We start from the raw sequence: 14,887 nt of genomic DNA, 5'->3' as shown, positions 1-14,887 counted from the left end.
TTCACCATAAACTTCAGAGAATTCCTACGCTGTAGAATTGGAATAACATATTGATTCAACAGAGGATAAGGCCTAGGAATATAGGTACTAAGAGACAGTATATAGAAATATTACTGTTAATAAATACAGTTATCTACAAAATACAGTTTCAGGTGGCTTCTAATACACAAAACATTACTGATGTTTTATTTTGTTAGCACAAAAATGATAATTTAGCCCCAGCTGCCCAGGATGCCAAACTAGGTGGCATCAGGAGCTTATTAGTGTAGCTGGGAAGAAAAAAAAAAGGATCCTTATTAATGGATGTATATACAGCTTGCTTTCAGTATTGGCATACTCGGAGCTACTAGATACTACACAACTTTCCTCAGGGTCCTAATAATAACTCGAGTATAGTATGCCTATATAACACACACATCAAAGATTTATAAGAAGAGTTTAATAGATCACCAAATTTCTAAATAAACATTTTTAACAGAAAAATTATTACAAAATAATGCATTATGCATAGCAAAGCATAAAAAAATGAATGTTCTCATGAGTGATGCAGCTTACCTCCTCACTGACTTCTATCAACATAATTTGTAATATATAACAGCTTTTAAAAAATGAAACAAACTCAAGTTGAATGATAACACAAATTTATGATTTTTAATGAACATTTTAGCAATATCATTCCCAGAAGAGAGCACAGAAAACAATGTACTCACATATACATTACTTGTAAAATAACTTTTTAACCTTAGAGCAAGAATTAAATAACAGCTTATAAATATTAAATATCTGCTTATTTCTCTGCCTTGCCTGTTCTTTCTTCTACCGTTCAGCAGTCAGACAACTTAAAATCTCCTCACTTACATTGCAATGCAGGTTGTGTGCCTCAGACATCCGTTAGTCGGTTACCATAGTGATTCTACTAAGCAGGCAACTTAAAGACTAAATAAAAATAAAATGCTCTACTTTATATTGCACTTTGCCTGACAAAAGAAAAAACGGAACAGACCTGTATACTTTGGCCTGTACATTGAGCATACCGATCTAAATGGTACAAAATCCTTTTTGCACAGATGTGTCATCTTGCACTGTCACCAACAATTAATATGAAAAGACAAAACAGAAAGGCACAGATTTGCGCTCACCTAGCAATGTTATTATAAGAAATAAGCAGATCTAAAGAGAAACGATTGACAGCTGTTCTGTAGTAGCTTTTCAGAAGGGTTATTGCAGTGAGACTCACTGAGATAAAGCAGACAACCATATAAGAAAATCTAACCATTTTAATATTTAAATATGTCAGCAGTATCAGTGCAGTACAGTAAAAAAAAGCAGGAATATTCTCAGCAATGCCTCCTAAAAATTTAAATTCTTACTGCTACATTAGTTGACTTTCAAATTTCAAAATCCACATTATGAAAATTTTCTAAGTATAGTAAATTTCTGCTTGCACTATTCACTAAGCCACAAACAGTAAAGAAATTGGTAAACTGAAGCCCGTAACTACAGCAAAATAAACCATTTGCACTAAACAATTATCGCAAAGCAATACACGGAAAACTCGGAACCTTTCAAACCAAGAACCTTAGAAATGCACATACACAAGCAAACCTACACCTCTTGCCAGATAAATAACACATAGCTCTCCGTTAAGTATTCGAAATCAGACAGAAAAAAAACCATGCATGCATTCTAACATAAACCTCATCAGCCAAAAGCAGATCCACTGATCACAATTACCAGCACCAAAAAATAATAAAAAAAAAAACCAGTAATCATTTCCAGCTTCCATTTCTGCAACAAACAGAAGCGGCCAGCAAACATCTGCACCTCTCTCAAATATTGCAGTACTGAAGCTGGCTACTGCTGTGTGAAATAGTTATTATGCAGGAGAGGCCGCTGCAGTTCAGAGACAGCATACAATACCTCAAGGCAGACAGCAGTCTATAGAAATTCAAATCCCCAGTAAGAGGATTTACCTAGAAGGCAGCGTTCTGAATGTTAAAAAGTAACAGGCTCTCTTCACGAGCTGCAGCCCAAGTCATAATATACCTTGATTTGTAGCCATCTGTAATTACACAATTATCTACAGCCTGTTTTGTCTCCTCTGGAGTCCTTGACTTGCCTCTGATTGTGGAAACAATTTCGAAGGTAACCTTTCCAAGGATCAGAAGTACGGTGGATTGCTTATAAACAGAACTGATGAAAGCATTAGGTCTGGTAGTAAAATAACAGTAATCTGATGCCGATTTAGGCAACTTAACGTGTTTTCACTACTAGAACTAACACCAGTTCTCCTAGCAAATTAGACCTTTACAATTTGAGAGGCAAGTACCCAGGTTTTTGTCGTTTATTTAGTCAATAAATGACCAACACAAAAAAGAACGGTTTTCCTCTTAGTCCAAGATTTTCATCACCGTCTGTGTTTACATCCAAGCCTGAGAGCTCAAAATAGTGACTCTACTCCCTCCTCCTCTCGAGGATGCCATTAGCAAGTTTAATAGCTCCCCGTTCCACATTTATTCAGCGAGCAAGGCAAGCCATCGTTTGAAACCTGACAAACCCTCACAGACTTACCATGAAGGAAATCTCCATCATGACTCAGTAAAATTCTGTCAGGAGATGGCTGTTCCTGCCTATGTGACCTAGGTGTGATGGCTGTGTTCCTCAGAGCAGCCTTTGTTCAGAGAAGTAGGGCAGAGAAGGCCTTGCGTAACCCGCCGGTGGCAGAGCGCCAGGCCTCCATTTGCCAGGCCTGCGTGGGGCCAGGGGGGGAAGAGAGGGTCAGGAGAGGACGCGCTCTATGTGCGGCTACCTCAGATCATTGCTCCGGCTCTGCAGCCTCTTCTGAACGCAGAACAGATTCACCTCCTAAGATGAAGGTTTGTGTAGTGTAAACACTCAGTTACTTTTGCCCAACATTAAAAAAAAAAAAAAACCCAAACCAAAAAACAAAACCCTCAAGACTGAGGAAAACTGTTACACAGACAGGGCAGAAGGCGGCTGCTCAAGGACAGAAGAAACAAAGGCCACTCATAGACAAAAACTGAATAACAGCAGTATGTTCAGAAGAATCTCTTGTTTTGACTAGCTGTAAGTGAAAAATTCTTTTCAAACACTAAGATCAGAAAAGCTGTATTTGCACTAGCCAGAAGAAGGCTGAATTCGAATTTGCTGGCCAACATCTTATGTAGCGCACCACAGTGATTGTCACAATACTCACGTTGCCTGCACATTTGCACGTATTTGTGCTACATCAGAATTCCTGTGTTAGCAGCCCGAAGGGCTGCCAGCAGCAGCAAAGTACCATAGGGGAAGGGGGTGACCGGAAGCTTGTCCCCGCTGCTGCACGCCCCAGCATCAGCAGGGAGCTGCACCACCTCGAGCTGGGGTGGCTTTGGGACCTGCAGCGCCCTGCCTCCAGCCCGCACACCCAGAACCCAAAGCACAGCATAATCCTTGCTGGGTACCTGTGGCTACGTAGCCAGTACGCATAGCTAGCTGTTACTGTGTGCCCCAAATGCCAGCCTTGCAGTTACAGCCAATAAATCTGGACCAAGATACCTCTCACGAGGAGAAGGTCCACAAATCATGTTAAGTGTACCAGCACCAATACTCACTAGCTTGAACGCTAAACTATTTCTCTTCGCATGGTTTGTTCTTCCCCCCCCCCCCCCCCCCCAAAATGACAGAAGATGCCACACAGCCTGTCAAATTCAACTTTAGCATTTACTCCTCTTTGTAATCATGACATTTCTAGAATACACCTACAGTCTTCTTTTAAAGGAATACTCCAAAATGACCCAAAAACTCAAGCAAAACTGAGTGCAAGAGAACAAAAGAAAACACTGTAGGCCAGACATTGTGATACCATGACCCACTGTGAAAACCACTTGCACTAATAACTCTCATGCAGTTTGATAATAGTGCCGTGCTGTGTTAAAAAACTTTAATATATGTCTCTCCAGCATATGCAAACTACAAAGACTTAGAAAACAATTTAATTCCCAAATGCTGTTTTCCATCCACTTTTTTATTTAAATAATCTTTGGACTCATTTCATCTTGCTTTCTAAAAAATGCTTTTTAGGTGAAATGCTTGAAATCTTGGATATACGCTTTGTAATAGCTAAAGCCCTTTGTTTTGTTTTTTACCTAAAAATGTCACTGACTAGTTTCTGGTAGAATTACAGACATAAAAATAGACATAAGAAATTAAAACTTCTCATAACTATGCATTTTGATTAGTTATTTTTTCTTTAATACTTAAAAATAAACACCTAAGGTTTCAGTTTAACATGTTTAAGATGAAAATTTACTAATCTAAGCACCTATGAAAGATAACTCGGTTGTGAAACGGCACTTGAAGGCTTGAAAACACAAATTTTCACTTTCATAATTACATTTTTATTTATTACTGAGAAAAAGAACATGAAACCCCCAAACTATATGTCTATAACAGCTAGATGTTGGCATACAAAAGCTGCAGAAGTTAAAAATATCTTTCATAAAGATATATGTATCGACAGGAGAATTATTTGAGTAAGTGATGGAAAAGTGTCTGACTAAAAATAAGTACTTCAAGCTGTTCATCTGTATATCGCTATTTATTTTTTTTATATTTCATGCATATTCATGTAATTCATGCATATTTCCCCAATAAATTCTAGTTCTTTCACAGTCTTTTTCTTATCCTAATATAAGCAGTATGTCTTAACGTTACTAACAAATGAGAATGTTTAGGAAAATAATTAAAAAATTAAAATTGTATTTAAATTGATGATTTATGGGCAAGATCAAAGCACAGGCCTGAAGCAAACTACTACGGGATAGCTGTTTTGTGTGTAAATAAGGAGCAAAAATTTCTAAAAGTGAAAGGCAGAATCAGTATTTCTACTAAAAGGCAGATAATTGAAACTGTTAAGTAATTTAGTTCTCACACTTCTAAAGGTTTTTTGTTACTGTGTACAGAATGCATCTGCAATACCCAAAAACCAAACAAAATTCCTTAAGGACAACACAGCTTGGTTTGCAATAAAATAACCTGCTTGTGTCCAGAGTCCCCACTGACCATCCATTACAAAAAAAACCACCAAAAAACCAAAAAAAACCAAACAAACACAAAAAACCAAACAAAAAACCCCAAACCAACAAAAAACCCAAAAAACCAATACCTCACCAAAAAAACCCACCCCAAACAAAATACCCCCTCATAAAACCAAACCCACAGAAAATTTCCCACCCACCCACTGTTACCTCAATGTTATCATTCTAATAGATATGAAAAACCAAGATTTCTTTTTTTTCCGCTTTAAGTAGTCAGTCAGCAAACAATGGAAGTGAACTGAATTTTACATTCAAAGGGCTTTCAGGGTGGTAGCCCTAACTCCCCACCAAAAGCACACTACGATACTTCAACACCACCAAGCAGAATGAGCAACCAGATGGAAGATTGGTTTCCCATAGCCTCCCCTTTCCAATGCAACCCTACTATTAAAATAAATAATACCAAAGCTGTAATTTTTCTTTTCTTCCTCAGCTTCTCTTTCATGCATATCAATGGCCCCACACAACACACCCAGCTCCCCCTTCATGCTCTACCCAGCTCTATGTTCAGCTTCCAGCTGGGCAAGAGGCATCGGGGTTGCCTGATGCACAGCAACTCCTGTGTGGATGGGACAGGTCCCTTCATAGGAATTGTTCATGTCCCAACAGACCAGACCCATGATGAGTCATTTGGCACCTCTGTTATGGGCTAAGCCAACCAGATCACCTTGTCCTCAACTTGCAGAGCTCAAATGGGTCTGGGGCAACACGTTGCACAGGAATGTTCTCTTCAAAATCTCTTTCATTCTGACTTAATGGCTAGAATTTATTTAAGATTCAAAAGTACTTAAGAGAAGAACTGAGACACATGCACAAGACAGGATGATTACACACGTGTTTGAGAAAGGAGGCTAAAACTGAAAAAATATATTCAATAAATAGGAAAATGACTAGGATAGCAAGCAACAAGCCAGAAATAATGTGGCACGTGCTCAGAAGCTTAAACGTTTTTCCAACATCATTTACCAAACCAATAAAAATATATATTATATTCTTAGAGATATTTCTTTATTTTCCTTTCAGATTATCACGGTGCCACCAGAGCTAACACCATCAAACACAGGATTCCTAGTATTGTTTATAGGAAATGGCAAACAGGAAGCGGGAGCAGAACACATAGTAAAGTGAGAAAAAGTTAGGACTGTGAGGTAAGCCTTAATAGTATGTTGCTGCTATAGTAATCAATAATAAAATCTCCCCCCTTCTCCCTCCCAAGTCATTGCCAGTTGATTTTTGGAATTGTACTTTTCTGATAAATGGGGCAAATTCAGCTGTCACGTATCACCACTGAAGGTAACACTGCCCAAACTGTCAGGTTACACAAGGTCTGCCTTCTTTTCAACCAGAAGGGGCTGCTTTTTTTTGTTTGTTTGTTTCCTCTTAATGTAAGCCTGAAGGCCAAGTAATTTTCAACAACACTGGTGTTCTTGCCAGAGTTTATGGCAATGGGATAATGGAGCAGCCAAAGGTTCTCATAGTAATTTGCAAGCCTTAACTGCAGCAATGTTAAAAACATGCAAAAGCAGTAATTGCTTTTGAAAAAACACCGAGAGTTGATTTTATGCTTGTTAAACAGCACTCTAGTAATTACCTTAATGATCAACATCTTAAAATAGTAAAAATTAAATTTTTGCTTAAATTGCTTATATAAAATATAGGTGATTTATGTTAATGGTCTAAAATTGTTAAAAACGTGGAATATATGACCTTCAGACTCCCATTTTCCCCCTTTGCCTGAAGACTCTTACTGACAATGACTCATCTGTTGGCAATGGTTTATTCTTAGCAATTACAGACTTAACATGAATGTTTAAATACCATCAAAAATATTATGATATTTCAAAGTACATTAATGCAACGTTGGTACAATCTGTGAAATCCAGAACAGTCACAAGTGAGTATCAGATGAAAAGTTACTTCCACTTGCTGCCTCAGTGTGCAATGGGAAGCTCAAACTGGGCTATGGATTATGTTACACAGAGCCCCAGAGAAAGGGTCTGTGCACAAGGCCAGTCACTCCCAAGCTGGATCCTAAGCCCCATAACCACCCTCTAAAATCCTTTTAACAAGGTCCACAAAAAAAAAAAAAGGGGGCACAACAAGACAACTGGGTCTTTACATTACTTCTTTTTCATTACTTTGGGTTACTTATCTTCTGTGAAAAGATGAGACATTCAGTCTCGGAGAACGAGACAGACATTCTGTGAAAACATCCTTTCGCATTCTTTCATCATCTCTTCCTCATTTTATTCTCCCCATGCTCATGCGTAACTACTGCACTGGCACTTTATTTTGTTCTCTTCACTAAGTATTTTCTGACTTGCCTCTCACATTCTTATCACTCACAGAGTTCTGGCTTGAGGGTCTTTTTTTAAACCTCAACTCAGGGATCAATCAGATAGGCTTTTAAAGAAGCTATTGCCCTGCTTGTTCCACTTAGTCTGCTCCTCAATTGATATATTCTGATATATAAACTGCTATGTTTCAATCAGTAATGCTGTGTTTTCAAGTGAATCAGTCTCAGGACTATACATTAAATCCAAAGCTGAGCTGAAAACAGCTGAAACTGTTCAAGACCAAGTGGATTGCTCCACTCGGTCTGTTCTTTCTCGCTCCTCACTGTTGTGGATTCTCTGCTAAGGATTGCAGCCTCCATAGCAAAGGAAGCAAACCAGAAACTCGACCTTACATGTTTCAGTTGATAACTCCAGAGCACAGCTTCGTGTTAGGTTTTGTAGCAGAAGGGGGTAACATGGCTCTCCCCACTCCTTTCTCATTCACACACTCCTGCCATCTACCTTGCATTGGATCTAGCAACTGGGCAACCTCAAATTGAGCTGGTTCAGACTTCTGGCTCCACCTCAGTCTGCAAATGGAAAAATCACTCCATCCAATGCAGCAGAAGATGCCAAACAACGCCATCAGGATTGCAAGGTGGAAAATGAGGCAATCTTTTAGCAACAACGTGCAGTTATATTGACTTAAGGACAATGTGAAACTATCAATGCAACCTCACACCTCCCCCTGTTTATTTCATCATCCTTTTGAAGATCTTCGCTCTGCCCCAGGGTAAGCTGTTTTTGCTGCTACCATTTGTTTTCTTAAGTGACTTAGTCATACTGCAACATAAAAGCAACAGAACCATGATAATTCTGTGTTACAAAAAAAAGATTACTTTCTTTCTATTTTCAAAATACTACTTTGGTGCTTTTCCCATTCCTAGATGGTGTACTGAAAACCAGAAGCACTGTATACGCAAAATTCTTGTGATCAGTGCACTTTTTATTTTGCAAAGTTGTGAAGATTAAAAACAGTCAATTGTTTAGATTGAATTCTCATCTATTTAAATACCTGATTTGGTGATAAAATTACATGTTTCATGGCACAGCAGGAAAAGATTATTGATCAATTTCTTCTACTACAAATTAAAATGCAGAAGTTCCTTCCACTACTTGATTACCAGTTTACTATCTCCTTGTAAATTTACTCTTATGTTTTATCCCTAAGACCTTTTTAAAAATAAAACCAAACTGTACTTCTTCAGCACTTCTTTTATTCCCTGCATATCATGACAGCCAATACTAAATCTGTGCCAAAGTACAAGGAAATAGGACCACCCAAACTCCCACATAATCTCTTTCTCAACACAGTGAACTACCTCTCCCTCCTCTTGCTCTCTTTTGCCATTCATTGTACTGAATCTTTCCTACTCTTAATGCAGTATCATCCCCTCTAATCACAATTTCCAACTCCACTGGTCTCTGTAGCTGAAAGCTTGGACTCCCGGTGAAAAAAGGAAGCCTGACGAGAGAAGTGCTTCCCATTAGTACAAATACTGAAAGGAAAATTGAGCATAACACTCTACTCTCCCAAATCTTGGACAATGCAATTCTGATAGCCTCACAAATAGAGCTTCCAGAAAAACAATCTGCCAGGAAGAGGAAGCCACGGGATTCTTGAAAACAAAACATTTAATGTTTTCAGTAGTTTTAGAAGATATTAATATGCAGAAATGCATTTATAAATTACACTTAACTATAAAGTACAAAATTCTCAACCCTGCAGGTGTATTTCACAAAGTAACATGAAACTCCAATAAAGAACACTTCCTTTTTCCAAGATACACATACCAAAATCTAGAGGTCAGGAAGGAAAGAACACAGTTATAGAGTAGGAAATGGAAGGAGGAAAAAAATGGGCAAACATGTTGCATGGAGGGAGATAAAATGCCAGATTACAGTCGAAGACCAAAAAAGAATACAAGCAGTCAAAAAAATTTAAATGAGTACAGAAAAAAAACCCCAAAGCACTGTATTAACACAAGCCATTTCTAACTGATTAGCCAGAAATTGTTGCCTTAGAAGCTGACTCTCAAACCAGGAAGTAAAAGAATGATTAACTGCTAGAAAAGTAGAAATGGCATAAAAAAATGATAGGAGAACATTATTTTGCATAAAAGCTCTCTATTTTTAATGATTTTTAAGAACCTGCAGTTTACAATAGTGCAGCTCAGGGTGGGGAAGAACGAACATTGAGAAATCCAAGCTGCTAATTTTTCTTTTTTTTTGCCTTGATCTTCCTGTACATCCTCAGCCTCCTCCCAAAATGTACTATTTTAACAAGAGCCCTACACCAAATTTTTGATCTGCTGGAGTATCAGTGCTCATTTATAATTTTGCTGGGCTTTTACGAGTATTTCTAGCACCTAGCATACCTCAGATCTTACCCTTACTCTGTCTTTAGACTAAGATAATTCATACTGAAGCACTTCTATTTCTAAAGCAGGTAGGATTTAACTGCTACACGCTTATGCATTCCTTGCAGTTTTAAGGTGCAACACAACCTGCAACAGATGTTAATTCAATTTGAAAGGACTTAAACCTACCTTTAAACTAGACTCATAGTCTGTGTTCACTTTGAACATAAGCCCAAGTCGCAAATGAATTTCCTTGGCTCGACAAAAGCTGGGATCAACATAAAGCGCCTCCTGAAATGCTTTAATTGCCCTGAAAAAAAAAAAACCAACACAGATTAAAAAATTATTTTTTACTGAAGTATTACTTTATAATCAATGTTATTTATATGACTTGCAGAAAGTGGATCAGAAAGCACTGTTACAGAAGAACAATCAAAATAATGGTTTATATGCAATGCTTTTGGTGCATAGCTTTTGATTCTTCAAGGACTCGGTAACTTTGTAATCCAGATATCCTGGTATACTTGAAATTCTAATCTTCTCTGTTAATTTAGAGAAACTAATCTGCTGCGTGAAATACAATAACATATCTGCTATTTCAGAAAGGATGACTCAGGAATTAGTAACAAAATTAGTGAAACTTTAGAACAACACACTGATCATTCACGTCACAACTAACTGCCAGGTTGCTTTTGACTCCAGGTAGTGTAGACCCCCGAGAGCAGTAGCAGAACAGGAGGCCCAGAAGGGGAGATCATGCACATCTCCTTCCACTGCACCAACCTGCTCCACTTTCCACTTTGTTCCTCTCTTTCTTAGCACCAGCACTGTGTAGGACTCAACTAATACCTATTGCTCCATTACCTTCCAGTAACTCAACTACCTCCAGAAAAACACATATATGAATGCCTGCCACCTCCTCCCACTGTAACTTGCTTTTTAAATACCCACGATAGGTGAAGATGTCTCTTATTCTATTTCCTTACCTTTAAAACCTCTCTACACATGCCTCTGTTCATGATGGCACTGTACCAGATAAAACAAAAATGCTACGTAACAACAGTACCTTCGGGTAGAAAAAACGTGATTCTGAACAGGCCTGTTTGCCTCTCCGGCCAACTGCATAAAATTAGGACAGCTGAAATGCAGCTAATAGATAATGGATTTAAATTCACAGAGGAATTGAGAAAAGAAGCTAAGGCTCATTGTGTTATCTCGCCTGAAATCCAATGACAGGTTGAAACAAAATACCTTCACATACATCACTGCTCATACAATGACAGAAATCAGAATCAAGTCTCACTTAGGGTAGGATTGAAGCACCTCAGGCAGGGAGCCCAGTCCCATCTGCTGCCCTAGGCAACCCCAGAGATCAACGCTGAGCAGGCAGATGACAGCCAAGCCTATGGGGAGAATCATACCCACTGTGGGGCAGCACGGGGACACTGGACAGGAATTACCACAGTGCCTAAAATCACCTAATGTTTAGGCAAATTGATTTCGTTCCTGCTCTCCAAGCGTAGTATTATTTAGGAGGACAAAAGGTTAGCAGTTGCAATGTGAAATTCAATAAATATTTTCTCAGACTTCTTTATTCACAAAACACATAAGCAATCATTTTTTAATCCATCAGCAAAACCACTTCTGCCCTAAAATTCTTACAGGCTCTTCTCATTCTTGATGGCAAAGCAAACCAAAGGCACAGAACTTCTAAACAATCCACAGCCGTTTGTACGTAAAGCATTATCTGACTTGTTTAAATACAACTTAAGGGCAGAAGGGCTTAAAAAATATTACTTTTTTATTGTGAAACTGGAGCTTCCTGTATTACAATACTTCAGAAAGGCTCTCCTTACCTGGTACCCTAACTTTTCTGCTAACACAAGGAAAATGAGCAAGTGAAGCACAAAAGGGACAAACTTGCACCAACTAAGTGGTCTCTCAGCTCTCATCTAAACTTCCCTGGGATAGTACGGGTGGTGATGAATGACACAGCTCAGTACAAACAAGGATCTATGTCTCATAACAGTATGCTCATTATCATCTACAAGACCACCACTCAAACCGGAAGGCCAAAGACTGGACTGATCACTAAATATCAGCACATATTTTAAGCTATGCTTTTGTTCTGCCAAAGGACAGATCTTACGATTGTATATTTGCATTTCTTGTCTTAACTCTAATATGGTACCCGCTATATTAGCCACTGGCATTTGAAATCCATTATTTGTATCTTGTTCAAAGAGAGCACCCTAAGTTCTAAAATGGAAGAAAAATAGTGTCTACGGTCCCCACCAAAGAGAAGACAGAAATCAGGAATAAAGACATAGTGGTTCTCTACCACATGGGAGATTGTGACCATTCTCATATACATTTTGTGAGCTTCACATTTTAGCTAGCTTGGCCAGAATTCAGTATTTCTGTACTTCCCCTATGTCATGTCTCATTCGCAAGGATCACTGAAAAGTGGACTTCCTAAAAAAAGCTTAAGAGAAACTGTAAGAGACAATAATATTTTTATAGTCTCTTGCTTACTGAACAGGAAACGTTATTCATTGCCACAGCTGAGCAACAGAGTTAAACAAAGCCTCAACTATAACAACTGACTTTTAAGGACAGTTTTGAAATTTAGTTTGAATGTATACTGTCATTCATTCAAAAGAACAAGCATGTTGCCTACCCCAGGTCTTTCAGAGAAGCACAGCACTTAAAAAACAGTAGAATTATCATCAGTGGACAATATGAAAAGACTGTGTTATGTTTGGCACAGAACCTGCTAGTCACAGACAGGCCCTACGAGGTTTGTGTAAGGTTTATCTCCGTACAGACAACATGGGAACACCACTCATCCTTGTCTAAGCTGCTTGTGGAGTCAGGTTCAACATTAGTAGTTAACACAAGTCTTTGAGATAATGTTGCAACCCAACACAATTTTCCAATGAAGACAAGCCCAAAATGTACAAGGAGGAAGAAAATCAGTAGGACAAGACATCATTCCCATAGACATAATCTATGCAGGATGCAATGGCATGCTTTTCAAACCACTTTGATGGATGCTTGGAAAAATATATCCAATAAACCAAGTCAAAGGGTACAGAGATTTTTAAGACACTTAAGAGTTACCATGCTAAAAGCTAAATAATAACATTCTAGCATACATTTCAGTTGTATTTGATCTCTCCTATAAACCAATGGTTTCGGGAGGAAAAGCAGAGATGCTTTAAAGGCATTATTTCCTTGATAGGTTAAAAATTTCAAAGGAGCGTAGTCAGGGAGTATTGATTGCTCCCATCCTTTGCATTGATTTGGCAATGGAATGGACAGACTGGTAGAGAATTTGGTGAAAGACTTTCCACTTAAAAATTTTCTTTCAGTTTCTAATATGTGATGGATTTACATTTAAGAATGAATCCATATGCATTCAAAACGCTAGGGAACTCCCGGGTCAGTGTCTTGCTTGCAGCTTAAATTCTGTATCCTTGGATGCCCTAATGAAAACTAAGAGAATTCTGAAATCTACCATATATTTAAACTTGTAATGAAGCATAATTACATCAGTAAATTAAGGCGAAATGTCCTAAGAACACACCAAATATTTCCCAAAGGAGCTTTCGTAACTAAAAATCAGATATTTTATCTTCTCCACTCAAAATATTGTCCTGCATCTTACTTAAGTCTAGCGTTAATTCTATATTGATTATGCAATTTGCACTTTTTCCAGGATGACAATCACCAATAACAACAAACACAAATTACTTCCACTACTTCTGTGAAAAAGGGCATCATCAAAATTTCACAAAGTGATCTGAAAGGCAGCATTTTCAACAATTTCTACCAGTGGTAGATGTTCACACGTAATTTGGTAACTATAACCTGATTTTTAAATAGTCAGTATAATTTTCATAGAATAAAACACTCTGAAAACACATTTCCTTATTAACTCTTACAGACCGACAAGCAATTCTACACCATAACCGAATTAACATTGATCTAATTTTGCCTATGGGAAACATTTAAACAAAATAGCAATGCACTCAAGATTATAGGAAACATCAAGAACATGGACTACAGTAAAAACTTTAGTTTTATTTTGGGGCTGCCTGTTTCCCAGTGCCGTGCCCAGAGCTCCAGACTAAGTCCCTTACTACATCAATAGCAAAACAACTGCAACATCACTGACATCCATTTAAGTTGTAGGCGCTCAGTAACATCCAACGCAGATGACACTAGGGCTTGGTACAGGTTGGTACAATACAGAAGGAAGTGGACGTGAAAAGAAGTGGAAAGTAAGAGCACGTGTTGAACTAGTAAAGGGAAATGAGAAAAAATGTGGCCCAATGCTGATAACTGCAGTCTTTCTTGGGCCATCTGTTTGCCCAAGTTGAGCCTTCTGGATACAGGAGGAGCCACTTGATTCTTGTACAGATCTTGTACAGATGTTTGCTCTGAAACATCACTAATCCCATTTACATCCTCTGCCCAAGCCTACACCCAGAACAGTATGGGTCTAGAGGATCCAATGCATCTAAGTTAGTCAGATGTTTTCCCTCAAAGCTCTCTTACAGTTTGACCAAAACCGGAAGAGCAGATATAAGCTAATAGCTTGATGATCCGTCACATACAAAGCAGGACTTGGCTTAAGAGGCTAACAACTTCCTTCAGAGATGATGGCACACAGCCTTCCTCAAATAGGTTGTCAGTCTCCACCACTAATTAACTGGCCTTCGTGCACAGACACAGCTTTTCATTTTAATCCTTCAGCAGACTAAACATACGTTTATCCAAAGGATAAATCATCAAATGAAGGGCTGGGAGCTCTCATACTGCGGAAATAAATGACAGTAGTCTAAATTCAGCAGGAGACAACTTTTGGGTTATTCTCTGAAGATACTGACCAACTGCTTGGTAAGAAACAACTTTGGCTGAGTCTACTAGAATTTATTTAAATTAAATACGAGTTTTCTCTAAGAATGGGAGCTTTTCCACTAACAGTCAGGAAAGGCTATCTAACACTTGAAAATGGAAAAGCAGGACTGGAAAACAGACACTACAGAGAATGAAAAGCACCTCTGGGCTTACATTTTGCACAGCA

At 38.4% G+C, this 14,887-nt stretch overlaps 1 protein-coding gene across 13 annotated transcripts in view; it reads right to left on the bottom strand.

The window, feature by feature from the left end:
- KDM6A (lysine demethylase 6A) overlaps positions 1 to 14,887 on the bottom strand; it is a 161,073-nt gene that overhangs the window by 63,318 nt on the left and 82,868 nt on the right. For 11 of the 13 annotated variants that reach the window (XR_010072296.1, XM_063344335.1, XM_063344349.1 and 8 more), the window contains exon 6: positions 9,985 to 10,105. Coding sequence is in view for 12 of the 13 variants with exons in the window: in XM_063344335.1 (XP_063200405.1) it covers positions 9,985 to 10,105 (121 nt within the window). In the remaining variant the exon portion in view is untranslated. Of the gene's footprint in view, positions 1 to 858; positions 1,286 to 2,571; positions 2,626 to 9,984; positions 10,106 to 14,887 lie in introns of those variants that run through there. The other 2 variants (XM_063344435.1, XM_063344426.1) reach the window with 2 other exon arrangements.

This window comes from Chroicocephalus ridibundus, chromosome 1 (genome assembly GCF_963924245.1).
Source record: "Chroicocephalus ridibundus chromosome 1, bChrRid1.1, whole genome shotgun sequence".
Classification (NCBI taxonomy): domain Eukaryota; kingdom Metazoa; phylum Chordata; class Aves; order Charadriiformes; family Laridae; genus Chroicocephalus; species Chroicocephalus ridibundus.
The sequence above is the reverse complement of the archived record's forward strand: the minus strand, read 5'-3'. Positions and strand labels throughout refer to the sequence as shown.